Below are 19,850 nucleotides of genomic sequence, written 5' to 3' on the forward strand. Positions count from 1 at the left end.
TCCAAGATCACAGGCCTAACTGATATGGAGATAACTCTTAGCCCTAGTTCCATATTCTTATTATTTATTGCATTATAACTAAGGGTGCACAAAAAAAAAAGATCAAGGAATCCCTTTATCCAAAACAAAAATATTAATTTGAAAGTAAAGGCTATGTGTGATCCTATTTTTATGTCATCTTCCTCCACATTCTCTAATCAGCAGTTATCGGAGTGCAAAGGGAACAAATGACAAAAGGTACTGCCATAGATAGAATCAATACTCTCTTACAGAAACGTTAAGAGGACTTCCTTGTTGCATTTAAAAATACTATCATGAAGTGTGTGTATTGTTTGAAAAAAGATAAGTTTGGCCTCCACCTAATCTTTGGGTTTATTTTGCTTTCATAGCTACCATCAACAGTCTTGCATAAAATCCTTGAAACGAATTGGGATTCTCCTGACAAAACACAAGAGGTTATTCAGAATTCCAAACACCAAGAGCTAAATATGAAGACATAATACAAAAAAGTAGTCCTCTTTAAAAAGAGAAATCCATCATACAATACCTGTTAAAATAGTTCGTCGTTTACACTGTTCTTCCACTCCTCCTTGTCTTTTACCAGATTGAGTAAAAGGCATTTCAAACATAAACCGACGAATATTGTGAGTTCTTTCAAACTCTGTTTTTCTCTCTTGCAATTCCTTTTCTTCAAAATATGGGACTACATGTGTAACTTGTATATATGCATATTTTGAGTCCAAATCCTTGGGATTCACCTTTAAAAACATAGAAAAATATTTAAATTGCAACTATTTAAAGTTGATTTTTTAATGTGAAATTGCATCGGTTTTAGAAAGTAAATTTGACTCTGGTTCTGCAAGTAAATTCAGATGTGAAACCCCTCAGCTCCACTGATTTCAAAACTGAAGTACCCTCCTTTATTAACTTAAAAGTTATAGGCAGCTATAGTATAACATTAGTATATTTGTCTAGTGACACAATTTTCTACATTTTTAGAGTACAGGACTGCAGATAAAAGACACATACCCAGAGCAATGTCAACATAGCAAATTATATTAAATCCCATTAAGATGCTACATTAACAGAAGATTAAGTTTGCACAATTTGTTAGTCTCTAAGGTGCCACAACTACTCCTCGTTCTTTTTGCACAATTGAGCACTCAAAAGTGAGGAAACAAATACTGGTGCCCTGTCTCTCTACAGCTGGTACAAGGATAACCTGGAAGTCAAAAATTATTATTGTTATATTATTACTAGTTAAAAGTATTCTTTATAGCATACCATCTCAGAGAAAAATATTATCAAAAGCAAAAAAACAAGTCAAAAGATCACATAGAAAAATTAAACTTAAAACGAAACACCCCAGACATGTCACCAGAACATGACAAATCAACTCAGTAAACCACTAAAAGTATTAACGCTACAAACATTCAAACAAAGTCATTGGGTGAAATCCTGAAATTGAAAACAATGGGAGATTTTTGTTTGTTTGTTTTTTTACACTTTAATGGGGTCAGGATTTCACTTTGTAATTAAGGCACTGGGTTGGGACTTGGAGACATGAGTTTAAACTATTGCCTCTGCCTGTATGACTCCGAATATATAATTTTATCTATTTGTGCCTCAACTTGCCATCTATAAAGTGGCAATAATTATACTTCCATACCTCACAGGGTAATTGTTATGATAAACTCATTCATGTTTGTGAGGCACTCCAATACTATGACGATAGGGACCATAAACCCCAGATACTTCTGACAGTCAATTTTTGTATAGTATTGTGGCTCTTTTTCCTGAAAAGAAGAGGCATGTGTAGGAAGATAATATTAAAGATAATATAGTACCTAACTCTTATACAGTGCTTTTAATCTACACAACTCAACAGTACTTTCCTCTTTTGTCAAGTGCTATATTTCAATTTTAGATATGGAAAATGAGGCACAGAAAAGTGGAGACGAGGTCACCTAATAGGCCAATAGGAGAATTGGGACTAGAACTCAAGTTTCCTAAGGTCCCAGTCCAGTGCTCTACCCCACTCAGACACACGGTTGGATTCTTTTTTGAAGAAAAGTCTGCAGTGTTTTAAGACCCCTTCCCTGGAACTTATGGGTAACTGTTTGCTTACTGAGTATGAGACAAAGACAGGAAGACAGACACTTCCCTGAAAACTCTGACAGACTGAATGATGGAGGCAAAACCTGAGAACAGTCCATAGTTATGAATAGGATAGAGTACAGCCTATTTTTCTCAAACACACCAATTTTAACTAGTTGTAAGAGAAATCCTCATTAGGTTTAAAGCATTTATATCTAAGCACATTGAAACAGTTGCAAAGAACTGAGGGTACAGCATAGATCTGTGAAGTTTGGTCCTAGCCTGAGTTTTTATTCCCAGTAAGGTTCCAGTGTGAGTGGGGGCAGCTTCTCCCTCACCGCTGCCTTGTTAGGCTGACAAGCGTTGAATGAATCTTGTGACCTTCTTATCAGACAGACAGAGAAACAGGAGAGGCAAGAAGTGGTGATTTAGAAGGGAACTGGCTCTGGAGTTTGGTGGTGGGTGAAAATTAGCTGCAAGTCAAGAGTTCTGGACTAGATGTTGAGGGGAATGAGTTGTGACCTAGAATGGCCTCTTATCACGAGGTATCCTTTTCAATTGGAGGGTTGTTGTAGCTCTGTTCTGCCTGATCTTCTGTGCTGTGTGCACCATCTTGGGAACCCTCAACCACAAGAGAGAATATGTCCTACTGAGTGACAAAGCAGGCAAAGGGCTAATTTGAGAGGCCAATCATATGAGAGAGATTTGTGGGCAAATTATCTATTTTTATCCCCCAAAATACTCAGCTAGGCTTACCAAAGGGAGTTTTAGCTCTAATGTACACTAGACTTTGGACACAGACTTCTATCTAGGTACTACTATTGCCCAATCTGTGTCTGAGAACCTGAAAACCCATCTGTGCCACATAGTGTCGAGAACCTGTGAAAGGGTTTCTCAAAAGGATGGTCTGTATCTCTCACTGCAACGTTATCAATTTGGACTCTACCCCAAGCTGCAGAAGTGGGAAAAACCCTCTGTCAGGATAATTGAGCATGCACAGGAAGAAGAAGGATCTATGGTACACTGGGTGGGCAGCAAGTAGTCAAATGACCTAAAGATAAGAAGGCAGATTTAAAAGTTACTCAAATTTGTCTTAACAGAAAAGCCTTACATTGCTATGTGACACAAAAGCCAGGAAATTCAAAATTAAGGCATACTTTATGAGAGCCATCATGCCCCTTACCCTCTACAGCCAACACTTTATTCAGATATGCAGCATGTGTACATACATAATGAGGATAGGATAGTGACGATTCAAACTCAGACTCTTGATTTTCTAGAGATTCATGAAATGAAATTATGAGATTTTGGGATAAACTTGTTTTAGTTTTAAATAACATATCCTGCTTTACAAATAAATGTTGTCTTACTCTGCCAGAATCCTGGATTATTCTGACGTTTTCTGATCCAAATTTGTCAGAGTAGAGCTTATGTAGTCTCTGGGAAATCTCTGAAAGAGGTGTGAGTTTAGGCTCTTTATAAATATACTCCTTTCCATCTTCATCCTCAAAGAATCCCTGTAAGAAACAACCAATAATTAGAATCCTTAAAGAACAACAGCCAATTGTTACAACATACAGAGTGGTTTATGCTTTTCAAGGCAAACTTAAACGTTCAATGCACGGTTCAAGCAAAAGTAAAAATATCTATCAAAATAAATCCAAGTTAAAAAGGTCCCCTATGAGAAAAAAAGTGAATTATCTACTATAGAATGAGTGTACAGATAATGGAAGCACACAAAATTACAAACTTATGAAAGGATTGTTGTAATTATTTCATGTGCTAACATTAAACGTTTTGGGATCAAAACTAATTTTTCATATTCTTCCAAAATGAATTGTTTTCATCCCTGTTTCACTTGCCAAAAGATCCATTTCCTTGCCAAAAGGGATTATTTGACTCTCCATTGAATTCAGTAAGAATTTACAAAAAAAGATTGAAAAACAGTTTTACAGGGGTTTTACATACTAGATTGTACAGTACAATGAAATAAAACCACACCAACTCTCTCATTTAAAAATCTTTACATTATATTGAACATAAATATTTGTGTGTTTGCACTAGATAAACCATCTGTTTTTAAATCTTGGTTGAATCAAATATAGAAGTGCATGGAAGGTGAAACAGGTGACTGCTTTAAAGCAAAAAGCCAAGTTTGAGTTAATGTTTTAAATCAGAAAATAAATATTTCTGTCATAAGATGGAACGGACAAAAAGTGAAAGAAACAGAACATACCATGTATAAACACAGGCTACACTGACAGAAATACCCACATCAAACTAAGCTGAAATGCAGTAATTTTTACTGCATTGCTTGCTTTGTAAGCAGCTACTGTAATTACCTCCACATCTCTTTCACTGTCTGTAAACTGGTATTGCTATAAAGTTATAAAAGACAACAACAGAATAAATTGAAGGTTATATTGCTCAAAGTAGTTTACAATCTCATCCATTCCCTAAACAGCCTGTCAGCTATCCAAATGAAGTCAGTTAACTAAAAATTGGGTTACACACACACAAAAATGTACACAATATTTGGTTACTGTGGCATATTTTATTTATACAAAGACAGTGTAGCTATATTACAGGACGTGAAGCTGTCAAATGCACACAGTCAGCCAGAACTTTTGATTTTATTTTTTGAAGCATGCAGTGCTGATATATCGGAAATAGGTGATTTGTTTCTGTAAATGGCACTGAATGTTATTTTTGGAATTACAACTGCTAGAATGCATACAGATCTGAAAAGCAAACTTGCAAACCACACTGCAGCACCGAAGATGGTGCTCAAAAAATTGCTAAGAATTATTATTATGGAGAACTTACCGCTGCCTTAAGATAGTAACAAAAAGAAAGAAAAAGAAAAAGCAGAAAGTTTACTGTGGAAGATAAGGAGGAATTACACGGGATATGACAAATGTATTAAACCAGACAATCATTACTACCAGAACAAATCTATCATGCTTTTTATTTTGCAGTATCAATATAGAAATCAAAGGAAGACTGTAAATCAGGATATGTTGCAAAATCTTTAATAGTTTTTGACTGTATTTTATAGTTGAAAAAGTGATATTAAATAATGCTTACCTGTCCAAAGAATGCTACTCTGAAATAAGTGCCAAGTAGTCTCTTGCCTGTATGCATAACTTCTGTTACTTTGCTATATGCCCGATGAAGTGTGTCATATAGATGAGCTAGTCTCTAAAAAACACCACAGAATTCTGGAATGGCAGCACTTAGAAGTAACACTTTCTATTTATTTTAAACATAAAAAAGCACCGTTTAAGGAGAAAAAGCTCTTTTAGTCACTAACATCAACCTTCTAAGAGAAAATGTATTAACAACAAACAACACTACCACCACTTAGAACCTATAGCAGCAGAGTTAAAACACTAAGGGCTTGGTTACACTTACATTTTATAATGCTCTAACTTGCTGGCTCAGGGGTGTGAAAAATCACCCCCTCTGAGCACAGCAAGTCAGAGAGCTTTAAAGCGCTAGTGTAAACAGGCTCCGAGTGCTAGAAGCTAATCCCCTCATGGAAGTGGATTACCAGGAGCGCTGGGAGAGCTCTCTCCCAGCGCTTGTCCTCAACCACACTCGCACTTCGAAGTGCTGCTGCGGGAACGCTTGCGCAACAGCGCTTTGAAGTTTCCAGTGTAGCCATGCCCTAAGGGCTAGACCGTTATGTTCCTTCTAGTCCTCACTAAAGGACAATGCAGAGAAGGAATCCTTTCCTGCTCCCCTCTTGTGCAGAGGAGAGAGAGAGAATCAACTGCTACCATTGTAGTAGCAGATTACTAACCTCCATATGCTGGCTCAGTTGTTTTGGCTGGCACATTGCGGGATGACATAGCCAATGTTTAATATAAAAATGGCCATACTGGTTCAGACCAATGATCCATCTAGCCCCGTATCCTGTCCTCCAACAGTGGACAGTGCCAGATGCTTCAAAGGGAATGAAAAGAACAGGGAAATTATCTCCGTCATTCAGTCCCAGCTTCTGGCAGTCAGAAGCTTAGGGACACCCAGGGTATGTCTACACTGCATTAAAACCCCATGACTAGCAAATATTAGTGGACTCAGGCTAAGTGGCTGTTTAATTTTGGTGTACATGTCTGGGCTCTGGGATCCTCCCATTTCCCAGGGACCTACAGTCAGGGCCCCACAACCCTTAGCCTGAGTCAGGTAGCATGGATCAGTCACAGGTTTTTCACTGCAGTGTAGATATACCCCCAGAGCATGGGGTTGTGTCCATGACCATTTTCGCTAATAGTCATTGATTGACCTATCGTCCATGAAGTTACCTAATTTTTTTTCAAACCCAGTTATACTTTTGATCTTCACAACATCCCCTGGCAAGAGTTTCACAGGTTGACTGTGCATTGTGTAAAGAAGTACATCCTTATTTTAATTTTAAAACTTGTTGTCTATTAATTTCATTGGGTAACCCTGATTCATGTGTTATGTGAAAGGGTAAATACAATTTCCCTATTAACTTTCTCCACACCATTCATGATTTTATAGACCTCTATCATATGCTCCCTTAGTAATCTCTTTTCTAAAATGAACAAGCGTTTTTAATCTCTCCTCAGATGGAAGCTGTTCTGTACTCCTGATAGTTTTTGTTGCCTTTCTCTGAACCTTTTCCAATTCTGATATATCTTTTTTGAGATGGGACAACCTGCATTGCACACAGCTCCAAATCGTTTATGAATATGTTGAACAGCATCGGTTCCAATACAGATCCTTAGGGGACTCTATTATTTACCCTCTCTCCATTATGAACACCACCATTTATTCCTACACTGTTTCCTATCTTTTAACCAGATTCTGATCCATGAGATGACCTTCCCTCTTATTCAATGACTGTTTAATTTGCTTAAGAGTTTTTGGTGTGGGACCTTGTCAAAGGCTTTCTGAAAGTTCAAGTTCAAGTACACAATATTCCTTGTCCACATGTTTATTGACACCATGTTGACTCTCCCTCAGCGTATCACGTTTCTCTATGTGTCTGGCAATTTTATGCTTTACTATAGATTCAATCAATTTGCCTCGTACTGAAGTTAGGCTTACTGGCCCACAATTGGCAGGAATGTCACTGGAGTCTTTTTTTTTTTTTAAATTCACCACCTATTCCCCTATCCACCTGCTGACAGGAGAAGGTAGGGAAGGAATGAGGGAGACTGTTCAGGCACATAACTCCCCCCTACATCTCTGTGTTAGTGTGTAACTGTGGCCATGATCAGGCCCAAACTGACTAGCCAATGATCATGCATCAAGTGAATACAGTACATCCCTCAGTATTATCCATATTGCATTTTCAAAACTATTTAATATTACAGTAATGTAATATCAAATGACTACTGAATAAAGTTTATGAAAAACAATCCTGAAAGTAACAATACTAAATCCTAAGAGGCATTAAGCACCTGCAACTCCAATTCACTTAAATGGTAGTTAAAGATGCTCAGAACTTCTTTGGAGTTGGAATTGTATTTGCCACTGGTTTTCAGATGGATAAAAAAAATTCTGAAAATAACTTCATTACATTAACTTTATTATTATTATATGCAGGATTATGCATCACCTGCATATAAGATTGTTTTATGAAAAGCTATCTGTTTTTGCGTACTAATTTTTAATTGGATGCACAGTATAAATTCCAATGATGAAAGGAAAATACAAAACCGTTTAGTTCTTCAAGGTGTACATGAAGCAGTGCCTTTGTGTTTTTGTGAAATACCAAACTTTTTTGATTTTAAATTAAACATGCCACTTTAAATTTGAACAAATATTTCAGATAAAATTGTTCTGATACTGTATTGTTCAGAGATATTTGATACATTATACTGTTATAGATTCAAAGGGCTAGACTGTTTTCACAGACAAATTTTAAAACAGAAGCCTATCAAATACCTCAAAATCCCTCCGTTTTTCATAAATGGGAATTATAAGTTTGTAGATGTCAGCAATCAGTTCATATCGTTCAGCCTTCCAGAGTCCATCTGCACATTGCTCTAACAATTCCATTAGCACATCCTAAAGTTACAAAAAAGTAAAATTTAGTTGTTTTGCACTGTTTTGTTGTGTCTACATTAAAAGAAAACACAAGGAAAATGGCAGTTTGTTGAAAAACAGATTCCCAGAACAAAAATATGTAAAGGCATTGTGTTTTAAGGCAGAGTATTGGTTTGGAAAAATCCAACACAGTAACAAAAACACAAATACAGTTTTGGATGCAAACATACACACTTTGTATTTACTTTATATAACATATTGTTTTTGAGAATATCATGAACTTCAAAGACAACTCAACATGAGTACACCTAACAAAGGAACATGCTTACCTTATAAGGCCTTTGTTCTGGGAATGTTTATATGCATTCAAGCAAGTAAGTTTTATAATCACTTTCAGAAGCCATATTATAAAACAAACTTTCTGTTTCTGAGGTGCTTTTTTTTGTTCGGTTTCTGAAAAACATTACTAATAAAAAGCCAACTGGATACAACACTTAAATTTTATATTTAGTTTCTACAAGAACTACCCAATTAATTACATTTTCAGTATAATTACCCGCATTACACTAATAGGTATTCAGAAATGTGTACTTATTAATGCACATTCTGTGAACTTGAATTTGATATACCATGTCTGAGATGAAAAGGTAAATGACAAGAGAAGGAAAGTTTAAGAAACTGAGAAATATGAGGAAGCAGAGAGCTTCTGCTGGCTTCTACTTCCTGGCTTTCTCCCTCTCTCTCTTTTTTTTTTTTTTTTTTTTTTAAACTTTATCTTTCTTGTTCCAAGAAGATTAGTTAAGGCAAATAGTTTATGCACTTAGAAAAGGAGTACTTGTGGCACCTTAGAGACTAACAAATTTATTAGAGCATAAGCTTTCGTGAGCTACAGCTCACTTCATCGGAAGCTTATGCTCTAATAAATTTGTTAGTCTCTAAGGTGCCACAAGTAATCCTTTTCTTTTTGCGAATACAGACTAACACGGCTGCTACTCTGAAAGCTGTCTTTATGCACTTAATTATGGAACCATTTTGTACAACGTAAGTTTTTCGGTTCTATGTACCACTATAACTCTTAATAGTCCAGCACAACATAGAATAGATATTTCAGTCCAAAAACCCACTATGGATTACTTGTCTTAGAGTGTTCATTTTCCCTATTTTTTTAATGGTATGTTATTACATTAAAAATCATAAGGAAACTTGAACTACAGTAACTCCTCACTTAACATTGTAGTTATGTTGAAAAATGCGACTAACTGAAACAATGCAAAGCGAATCCAATTTCCCCATAAGAATTAATGTAAATAAGGGGGGTTAGGTTCCAGGGAAATTTTTTTTTTTTGCCAGACAAAAGGCATTATATACATTTTAAACCATTTAAAACAAGCAATTTAATACAAGTGTAAGTTTTAAATAATTTTAAACAAGCAATTTAATACAGGTATACGCTTGAAACAGAGGAGGTGCCCTTGCCTTACCCCACACAGGCACAGCCCACTGGCACTGGAGGACAATGAGGCAGGCAAGGAGGCTGAAGGTGCTGTAGTCTAGGAGAAGTACGTTGCACAGCAGTGGCAGCTTCCCCTACTCTGCAAACACCGGGGCGGGTGGGGGCTCAGCCCTCAGCCCACCCATTCCCCCCCTTGCCCCAAGCCTGCATCCTTGACCCACCTCTTCTCCCCCCTGCACCTCCTCCCCCTTTACTTCGCATGCTGCATCCTCGCTACTCCCTGCTCCCTCCCCTGCTTCCTGAATGCAGCAAACCAGCTGATTGCCCGGGCGGGAGGGAGGCACCCTGAGTCCTCACTCCTCCCCACTCCTTCCTGCCTGGGGCAATCAGCTGGCTTGCTGCGTTCAGGAGTCAGGGGGAGCCTGTGCGCCAAGTCCTTGCTCTTCCCTCCTCCCTCCAAAACTCCACAAGCCAGCTGATTGCCACGGGCAGGAGGCGGGGGAAGGAGATGATCCGCGGGGTCTGCCGGCGGGCTGGAGGCGCTGTGGGGAGGATGGGGGGGCACATAGGAAGGCTGCCAAAAGTTGTGGAGAAAGCAGGCAGCCAAACAACGTAAGAGTGGAGCACTGCACAACTTTAAACGAGCATGTTCCCTAATTGATCAGCAACGTAACAACGAAACAACGTTGACTAAGACGACTAAGTGAGGAGTTACTGTACCAGACGAATTCTATCAACTGGAGTACTACTGGAGAAAAGCTAGAATGATAAAGAGTTTGTAGGAAATGGACTCTGAGGCTAGATTAAGGAAATGTATTGTGTGAAAAATATAGGCTGTAGTGATTTGTGACTCTGGTATAAAAGTTAATACAGGACTTTTAGAATGAGAAAAGGGAAATTGTTCCCATAAATTTACAATGACTGTATTAGAATTCCAAAGAGAAATAAGAAAAAAAATCAGTTTAAATATTACGATAATGAACCAAGTTTATTTCAGGATTGAGGAATAAGTAAAATATTTTAATATGTGGCCATATTAGAAATTACATTTGTTTCATATGAATTAACAGAATTACAGACACCAGCAGATTTAACCAACTATACAAAATTGTAACATAAGTAAAATGTTAACATAATATTAGCCTTGTATACAAGCTTTATTTGTTAGCACAAAATTATGGCCAATGTATTTTATTTCAGTAAGTGGTATTTACATGAACTATTTTTCATTCTAAGCAGTTTCAATAGTTGCGGTAAGATTTGGCAATTTTTTAAAATTTTTCTTTCATTTGCTTTGTTTGGGTCACCATTTAATGTTCAGAAGTACTGTGTCTATAGTTTGCATGCATTTCAATACATTAAAGAGATACCATATTATGAAACTAGTAACTTTTTTGATTACATATTCCTCTCTAGTGAGCTGTAGCTCACGAAAGCTTATGCTCTAATAAATTTGTTAGTCTCTAAGGTGCCACAAGTACTCCTTTTCTTTTTGCGAATACAGACTAACACGGCTGCTACTCTGAAATCTCTCATCCTGTTTTGCTTTTCCATTCCATTGGTCATCTGTAGACTACGAGACTAGTGGCCTATAAAAATTAAAAAGGGAGACATGAAATTTTAAAATGATGAATGTATTCACCTCTCCTCACCCAGTTCCGATGTATTTGTTTTTCCAAATTAGGCTATATATTTTTTTTTTTAAAAGAAATTGTATAGAATGCATTGTTGGACCTGACACAGGTTACTGTAGGGCATAAAATCATCTTTGCTCTCTTCTTCTCGTTAGCTGTGCCTTCTGTGCTCTGCCTTGTTGGAGGAAGAATACAGAATTGCCAAAGGCATTTAACAGGGGCACGATCAAGACCATAATCTTTAATTTTCTATCTGTAGACATCAGGATACGTGATTGTGCAAGAGCTGATTTACAACTTTAGCATTTTAACTGTGTTGCCTTGATGCAGTGTATTCTTTCTTCTACCATGTACTGAGATATGTAATGCCATATTCATGAAGTTCAAGTGCTGCATTTTTTGTGGACAGCATGGTGGGGCTGCAGTGTTTATTCCTCTTATAATGTGGCTTAAAGTACACTGTACAATGGTAATCACACTTTTTTATCTTCCACTTATTTTTATATGACTTGACACTATGAACTTGTATATTACTATTTAACTACTTTAATTCTAGGAACTCGAAAGAGTTCAGTGCTTAAGAAAAATTATACATTTGGGTAATTTTTGTAAGGTTTTTCACGTGGTTAAATCAGAGATTCTAAATGCACATTTGCAGCTATAATGTAATATCAGTTACAGCTAATTGCTAGGTATGAATATACTATATTCACAAATACCTTTGTCCATTTTAATTGATAATAAATTTGTTTTGTTAAAGAGCAAATACATTACAAAATTACACTGTATGCAGCTCAATTACAGTAGCATTGTTACCATATCTCCAGCTGTTTATTCTGCATAGTATCATCCTAAAACAGTTGAGCTGTTATTATTTATATTATTGGTGCACCTAGGAGTCCCAGTCATGGACCAGAAACTTCTTGTGCCAAAAGCTGCACTGTGGCATACATGCAGCTGCTCAAGTAGAACATCCCTGAATTGACTGTCATAAGGAAGTCAATTGCCTTACTGGACTGAATTCAATAGTGCCTGTATGAAGTATAACCAAGACATTTCTATCTTCTTAATAGAAAAGAGGGTGACCTGAAGGGAAAAAAAAATGGATTCTAAGGACCACACTATAACTTGCTTACATTGGGTCTTCAGTAGCTAGTCATCCAAGTAAAAGGAGATTAACTTGTTCGTCAGCAGGCTAGTAGTATTAAAGAGTATTAACATTATTTACAATTGATACTATGCTTAGCACTATACAAGACAGAGATAAAGGTGGTTCCTGCCCCGAAGATCTTAGAAGCTTAAAAGACTGACAAAAAGAAGTGGTACATAAGAAAATTCACATGATGGAATAACAGACATTCATTATTATTGATGAGTTTATTACTTGTGATCTAGCTGTGCTTTTGGTGATGGGGAAGGGGACCGTGTTTTTGGATGCTCCAGAGTAACAGAAAAATTTGATTATTTCCCCTCCTTAAAATTAAATTGTAGCTTACACTGTTCAAGATATTTGTAAAAGCTTATCACTTGACTACTGCTACATTTATGCTAGACTGGTCTAATTTTTCCTCAATTAAGTATGTTAAGATGCTCCTCCCCATCTCTCCTTTACATGTACAATTAGGTACTTTATAACCCCCTCAGTTCTATCATTTTGTGATAATCTTGTGAACTATAGCCCTTGTTAAAGGTTTATTTATTTATGTCCGAGAGATGAAACAGGTGAAACCACATTCACATATGACTGATAAAGAATAGCCTTATGCCATAAGTTCAGTTATCTCTCAATGTTGCTTGTTTCCATGCTTCTTGTTTGTGCTTCTGAGATAACAGAAAGTATTAGAGTTCATATTAATACATACATTAAAATCACTAAACCATAGAATTTACTGTTATCCTCAAATTCTAACTTCATTTTTACAGTATTTGTTGGATTTCTATTGCTTGTCAGATGCTCAAAACTAAACAAGCATCGCTACTATACAGTATGTTATGTTTACCTGTGAAAAATATAACTATCAGAAACTGCTTACAGTATAAGAGCACTGATTTTTTTAAACATGCCACCACAAAGTCACTCTAGGAAAAGAAACTCTGGTCTTAACCTGTAATTTTTCTTCTCGTAAACAGTACGTTAACCTTGAACATATGGGTGGATCTGCTGTCCAACAGGGAACCTGAAGGCATTACTGATGACTTCCAGTGGGAGGCTATAGAACTCGCCACCAACTGCTCCTCAAAACAATTTACTTGACTAATTACAAGTGTGACCCTACCAATTTCACAGCTGTGAAAAACGTGTCACAGACTGTGAAATAAGCCCTTCCCTGTGAACTCTGATCTCCCCCTTGCTGCTGGGCTCGGAAGGAACAGGATTTGTCCTTCCCTTGCATGGCAGCTCTAGGGGGTGGGGATGGGAGATCAGACCCACCTCTGAGTGCCTCCTCCTTCCGCAAGAAGCTACAGAGATGGGCAGCAGCCCTGAAGGTTCCTGCAGCTGGAGAAGGCTTATTGACGTGGGTCCGAACTCTCCCTGCTGCTAGGTGTGCCTAGCCATGAGTCCCTGCTGCCAGAAAAGAGACCCCCACGGTTACAAAACCATTAAATTTCAGATGTAAACATCAGAAAAGGTGAAACTGACCAATTTAAAAATCCTCTGGCTGTGAAATTGATCAATATGGACTGTGAATTTGGTCGGGATAAGTAACACCAAAAGGAGCTGGTTAAAAACAACCAATTCCTTTTGATAATACTAACCCCTCAGTGCTTTCATTTAACTGCATTATTTTCTTCTCAGAACCTTATTGTTTCACAGAATGGAAAATTTTGGTACATGCTCATTTTCTTTCTGTGAAGATCTCCACTAGTTCTTCACATCTGTGTTGACTCTGTCTACAGTGGATCCAGAGGCAGCTGAAAATGTTGCTTAGAAAGCAGTCTGCTGTACCAAACTCATTTGTGCTCATCTGAATGAGTACTTCCAAAATGATTATAATAAACTTCTTTAGATTAATTTCAGCATAAACCTTCCTTCTTTATATCTTCAACTATACCTTCAATTCCTCCCTGTCTACATAAGGTTTCCAATATGCACTAAGATCAAAACAAATGTACTCTTTTTTTTTTCATTTTGGGAAGGACTAGCAGAGATGTTTAATCACAGAAAGGAAATTTTCAAAAGACATCAAATTTTTCCATTCTATTTTGATAACACCTTCACTTGTCCATTGAGACTAAGAAGTTAGTGTTCAGATTCTTAAAGAGGGGAGAAAAGGCAAGAAGAGAGAAAATCCCCCTCTCTAATAATACATCTTGTGTAGATGCTGTACAGATATGTTAGTAGAAGATTATAATTTAGAGATGCTCACTCAAAAGGGACAATATTATGAGCATAGGAATTTGGAGATTTTCCCTGGAGGCGGGGGTTGGGAACACTGTGCAGCAGTTCACCAGAGATGCTCTCCAATTTGTTTTATTAAAGTTTTATTCCTTTCTCATTCACTGGTTTGTTATTTAATGAACCCCAAGATTGTTACAGATGCTTGTGCAAAAGAATGAAAAATCTAACTTACGCTTTACAAAGATAAACAGCAATATGTACCTTGCTGCTTTGTAGTTTTTTTTCCCTGAAGAGAAGTTCTCTCTGCCCAAGATGCAGCTGGAGATCTGCTATGTGCTCTGGAATGGAATGTTGGCTAGAGAATTAACATTTGTTTCCCCTGAGGCAGCACTGTACCGATATCCATCCAGAGAATATTTAGATTGACCTGGTATCTCCAGAGGTGAAATGAAAACATTTTGAATTTCTTATAGAAATGTTTGTCTTAAATGGATATTCCTGGTTGTGCTAAAATGTTTGCACCTTATGCTTAGAATGCAGACAGAGGGAAGGCAGGATAATTTCCTGGGATGAGAAACATACATTTATCTTTGTAAGGAATGACAAAGGGGCTTATATAATACAATCTCATTATTGTAAATTGTGCAGTAAAGTTCTTGCATTTAGAGATACGCATGCTCTGAAATCCTCCCTGGTGAGTCCAACGACCGAGACTCCAAGTGCAGAGACCATGGCGGTGCCGTGTGGGATGGTGCAAGGAAACAGTGCCGCTGGAATGGTGAGTGGTGCTTTATCATCACAGGCTTGCCTCTGGATGGTGCCGTGCCTTGAGGTGCCGGAGATCTATTCCGCCTAGCGGGGGACTGCGGTGCCATCATGGCAATCAGGTCCCTGGTCGCCTCAAATGTAGCAGGGGTGGAAAGGAGCGCCAACTCCTCCACCTGACACTCTCTAGCAGGATTCAGAGTAGCAGCTGTGTTAGTCTGTATTCGCAAAAAAGAAAAGGAGTACTTGTGGCACCTTAGCGACTAACAAATTTATTTGAGCATAAGCTTTTGTGACCTACAGCTCACTTCATCGGATGCATTCGGTGGAAAATACAGTGGGGAGATTTATACACACACACACACAGAACATGAAACAATGGGTTTTATCATACACACTGTAAGGAGAGTGATCACTTAAGATGAGCTATTACCAGCAGGAAGGGGAGGGGGGGAAAGGAGGAAAACCTTTTGTGGTGATAATCAAGGTGGGTCATTTCCAGCAGTTAACAAAAACGTCTGAGGAACAGTGGGGGGTGGGGTGGGGGAGAAATAACATGGGGAAATAATTTTACTTTATGTAATGACCCATCCACTCCCAGTATCTATTCAAGTCAATTGTTTCCAGTTTACAAATTAATTCCAATTCAGTAGTCTCTCGTTGGAGTCTGTTTTTGAAGTTTTTTTGTTGAAGGATAGCCACTCTCAGGTCTGTAATCGTATGACCAGAGAGACTGAAGTGTTCTCCGACTGGTTTTTGAATGTTATAATTCTTGACGTCTGATTTGTGTCCATTTATTCTTTTATGTAAAGACTGTCCGGTTTGACCAATGTACATGGCAGAAGGGCATTGCTGGCACACGATGGCATATATCACATTGGTAGATGCGCAGGTGAACGAGCCCCTGATAGTGTGGCTGATGTGATTAGGCCCTATGATGGTGTCCCCTGAATAGATATGTGGACAGAGTTGGCAACGGGCTTTGTTGCAAGGATAGGTTCCTGGGTTAATGGTTCTGTTGTGTTGTGTGTAGTTGCTGGTGACTATTTGCTTCAGGTTGGGGGGCTGTCTGTAAGCAAGGACTGGCCTGTCTCCCAAGATCTGTGAGAGTGATGGGTCTTCCTTCAGGATAGGTTGTAGATCCTTGATGACGCGTTGGAGAGGTTTTAGTTGGGGGCTGAAGGTGATGGCTAGTGGCGTTCTGTTCTTTTCTTTGTTGGGCCTGTCCTGTAGTAGGTGACTTCTGGGTACTCTTCTGGCTCTGTCAATCTGTTTCTTCACTTCAGCAGGTGAGTATTGTAGTTGTAAGAATGCTTGATAGAGATCTTGTAGGTGTTTGTCTCTGTCTGAGAGGCTGGAGCAAATGCAGTTATATGGTAGAGCTTGACGGTAGACAATGGATCATGTGGTGTGATCTGGATGAAAGCTAGAGGCATGTAGGTAGGAATAGCGGTCAGTAGGTTTCTGATATAGGGTGGTGTTTATGTGACCATCGCTTATTAGCACCGTAGTGTCCAGGAAGTGGCTTTCTTGTGTGGACTGGTCCAGGCTGAGGTTGATGGTGGGATGGAAATTGTTGAAATCATGGTGGAATTCCTCAAAGGCTTCTTTTCCATGGGTCCAAATGATGAAGATGTCATCAATGTAGTGCAAGTAGAGTAGGGGCATTAGGGGACGAGAGCTGAGGAAGCGTTGTTCTAAGTGAGCCATAAAAATGTTGGCATACTGTGGGGCCATGCGGGTACCCATCGCAGTGTCGCTGATTTGAAGGTATACATTGTCCCCAAATGTGAAATCGTTATGGGTGAGGACAAAGTCACAAAGTTCAGCCACCAGGTTAGCCGTGACATTATCGGGGATACTATTCCTGATGGCTTGTAGTCCATCTGCGTGTGGAATGTTGGTGTAGAGGGCTTCTACATCCATAGTGGCTAGGATGGTGTTTTTAGGAAGATCACCAATGGATTGTAGTTTCCTCAGGAAGTTAGTGGTGTCTCGAAGTTAGCTGGGAGTGCTGGTAACGTAGGGCCTGAGGAGGGAGTCTACATAGACAGACAATCCTGCTGTCAGGGTGCCAATGCCTGAGAAGATGAGGCATCCAGGATTTCCAAGTTTATGGATATTGGGTAGCAGATAGAATACCCCAGGGCGGGGTTCCAGGGGTGTGTCTATGCGGATTTGTTCTTGTGCTTTTTCAGGGAGTTTCTTGAGCAAATGCTATAGTTTCTTTTGGTAACCCTCAGTGGGATCAGAGGGTAATGGCTTGTAGAAAGTGGTGTTGGAGAGCTGCCTAGTAGCCTCTTGTTCATATTCCGACCTATTCATGATGACGACAGCACCTCCTTTGTCAGCCTTTTTGATTATGATGTCAGATTTGTTTCTGAGGCTGTGGATGGCACTGTGTTCTGCATGGCTGAGGTTATGGGGCAAGTGATGCTGTTTTTCCACAATTTCAGCCCGTGCACATCGGCGGAAGCACTCTATGTATAAGTCCAATCTGTTATTTCGACCTTCAGGAGGAGTCCACCCAGAATCCTCCTTTTTGTAGTGTTGGTAGGAAGGTCCCTGTGGGTTAATACGTTGGTTACAGATGTGTTGGAAATATTCCTTGAGTCGGAGATGTCGAAAATAGGATTCTAGGTCACCACAGAACTGTATCATGTTTGTGGGGGTGAAGGGGCAAAAGGAGAGACAGCCCAGATAGCCCAGCAGAAGAATCTGTCCTAAGAGTATAGTTGGACAGATTAACAATACTGCTGGGTGGGTTAAGGGAACCACTGTTGTGGCATGTAGTAGTTTCCAGAGTTTAGCGTCCTTTTTCTTTTGTAGAAAAGCAAAGTGTGTGTTGTAGATGGCTAGTCTATTTTTTGTGAAGTCCAGCCACGAGGAAGTTTGTGTGGAAGGTTGGTTCTTTATGAGAGTATCCAGTTTTGAGAGCTCATTCTTCATCTTTCCCTGTTTGCTGTAGAGGATGTTGATCAGGTGGTTCCCCAGTTTCTTTGAGAGTGTGTGGCACAAGCTGTCAGCATAGTCTGTGTGGTATGTAGATTGTAATGGATTTTTTACCTTCAGTCCTTTTGGTATGATGTCCATCTGTTTGCATTTGGAGAGGAAGATGATGTCTGTCTGTATCTGTACGAGTTTTTTCATGAAGTTGATAGATTTCCACTCCCTACGGCTAAATTCAGTGCCTTGCATAACAACAGGTTTCAGAGTAGCAGCCGTGTTAGTCTGTATTCGCAAAAAAGAAAACGAGTACTTGTGGCACCTTAGAGTAACAAATTTGAGCATAAGCTTTCCTGAGCTACAGCTCACTTCATTGGATGCATTAGGAGGAAAATACAGTGGGGAGATTTATATACACACACAGGGAACATGAGAGTCCAACTGTTCTGAATTCGAAAGACCACTCTGCGGGCCCACAGTCAATGGTGCCGTTTCCTGCAAGAGAGGTGCTGAGTGCCCCTGCATGGGACCCACACCGCTAGCGCTGTCGGTCCCGGCTGCTCTCACCGTGGGCGAGTGCTATCATTCTTCTTGTGCCGCTTATGTGGCACCAGTGAATGCGAGTGGTACCATGTTAATGCCATGGGTTTTGGCACGGGGGAGTTGCAGTGCTGAGGGTCTCTATGCATATTGTCCTTCCTTAGTGCTGTAGCTTCTCTAACGGAGACTGGAGTGCTCCGCACAAAGGTGTCGTGCCAAGTCCTGCTGGCCTGGGGCCAGAGTGCTGCCTCCATGAGGAGCTGCTTGAGCCTGAAGTCCCTTTCCTTTTTTGTTCTCAGGCAGAACCCTTGGCAGATCTTGCAGCCATCTGTTTGATGTGCCTCCCCCAGACACTTTAGGTAGGAGTCATGGGGTTTGCCCCTTGGCATGGGCTTGTGGAAGGTTCCACATGGTTTAAAGCCTTGGGATCGAGGCATGGCCGCGAACCCCAAGAGGGGAAGGAATTGGGGTGGGGGGAACCCCCAACTCTAACTACCAACTACTGTAACAAACACTAACTATTTACAGGCTGACAAAACAGATACTAAGGGAAATGCATCCGATGAAGTGAGCTGTAGCTCACGAAAGCTTATGCTCTAATAAATTTGTTAGTCTCTAAGGTGCCACAAGTACTCCTTTTCTTTTTGCGAATACAGACTAACACGACTGCTACTCTGAAACCTGTCAAGAAGCAAGAGACACACTCAGGTACAACGACCATCACTGGCAGTAAGAAGGAACTGAAGAGGCGGCAGGTCAGAAGAACATATACACACCATAAAGGTGCGTTGGCTCCAGGGGGTTCCATAGCTGACCGGACGGATACCACCAGGGGAAAAACCTTCTGACACACATGGTGCACTCACACACCTATGTAGAATCGTCATGAGCAAGCACTGGAAGAAGCACAGATACTTCCTCGAATGGGATCTCTTAGCTCTGTGCCACCTGTTTAAACAGTTCTTGGAACTGCTTAAAATCATCATCAGTTGTGGGAGGTGGCGGCATTTTGGCTTCATCTGGTGACGATGAGGAATTATGTGCTGGTGATGTC

The 19,850-nt window shown here is 39.5% G+C and overlaps 1 protein-coding gene across 23 annotated transcripts in view; it reads right to left on the reverse strand.

The window, feature by feature from the left end:
- Nucleotides 1-19,850, reverse strand: part of DOCK9 (dedicator of cytokinesis 9) — a 336,811-nt gene that overhangs the window by 19,702 nt on the left and 297,259 nt on the right. For 13 of the 23 annotated variants that reach the window (XM_043504710.1, XM_038385827.2, XM_043504713.1 and 10 more), the window contains 6 exons: nt 8,017-8,139; nt 5,185-5,298; nt 4,924-4,929; nt 4,440-4,475; nt 3,468-3,614; nt 548-758 (listed from right to left, as the gene is read on the reverse strand). In XM_043504710.1, coding sequence (XP_043360645.1) covers nt 548-758; nt 3,468-3,614; nt 4,440-4,475; nt 4,924-4,929; nt 5,185-5,298; nt 8,017-8,139 — 637 coding nt within the window. The remainder of the gene's footprint in view (nt 1-547; nt 759-3,467; nt 3,615-4,439; nt 4,476-4,923; nt 4,930-5,184; nt 5,299-8,016; nt 8,140-19,850) is intronic. The other 10 variants (XM_038385871.2, XM_038385787.2, XM_043504711.1 and 7 more) reach the window with 2 other exon arrangements.

The sequence above is a fragment of the Dermochelys coriacea genome, chromosome 1 (assembly GCF_009764565.3).
Source record: "Dermochelys coriacea isolate rDerCor1 chromosome 1, rDerCor1.pri.v4, whole genome shotgun sequence".
In the NCBI taxonomy this organism is placed as follows: Eukaryota; Metazoa; Chordata; order Testudines; family Dermochelyidae; genus Dermochelys; species Dermochelys coriacea.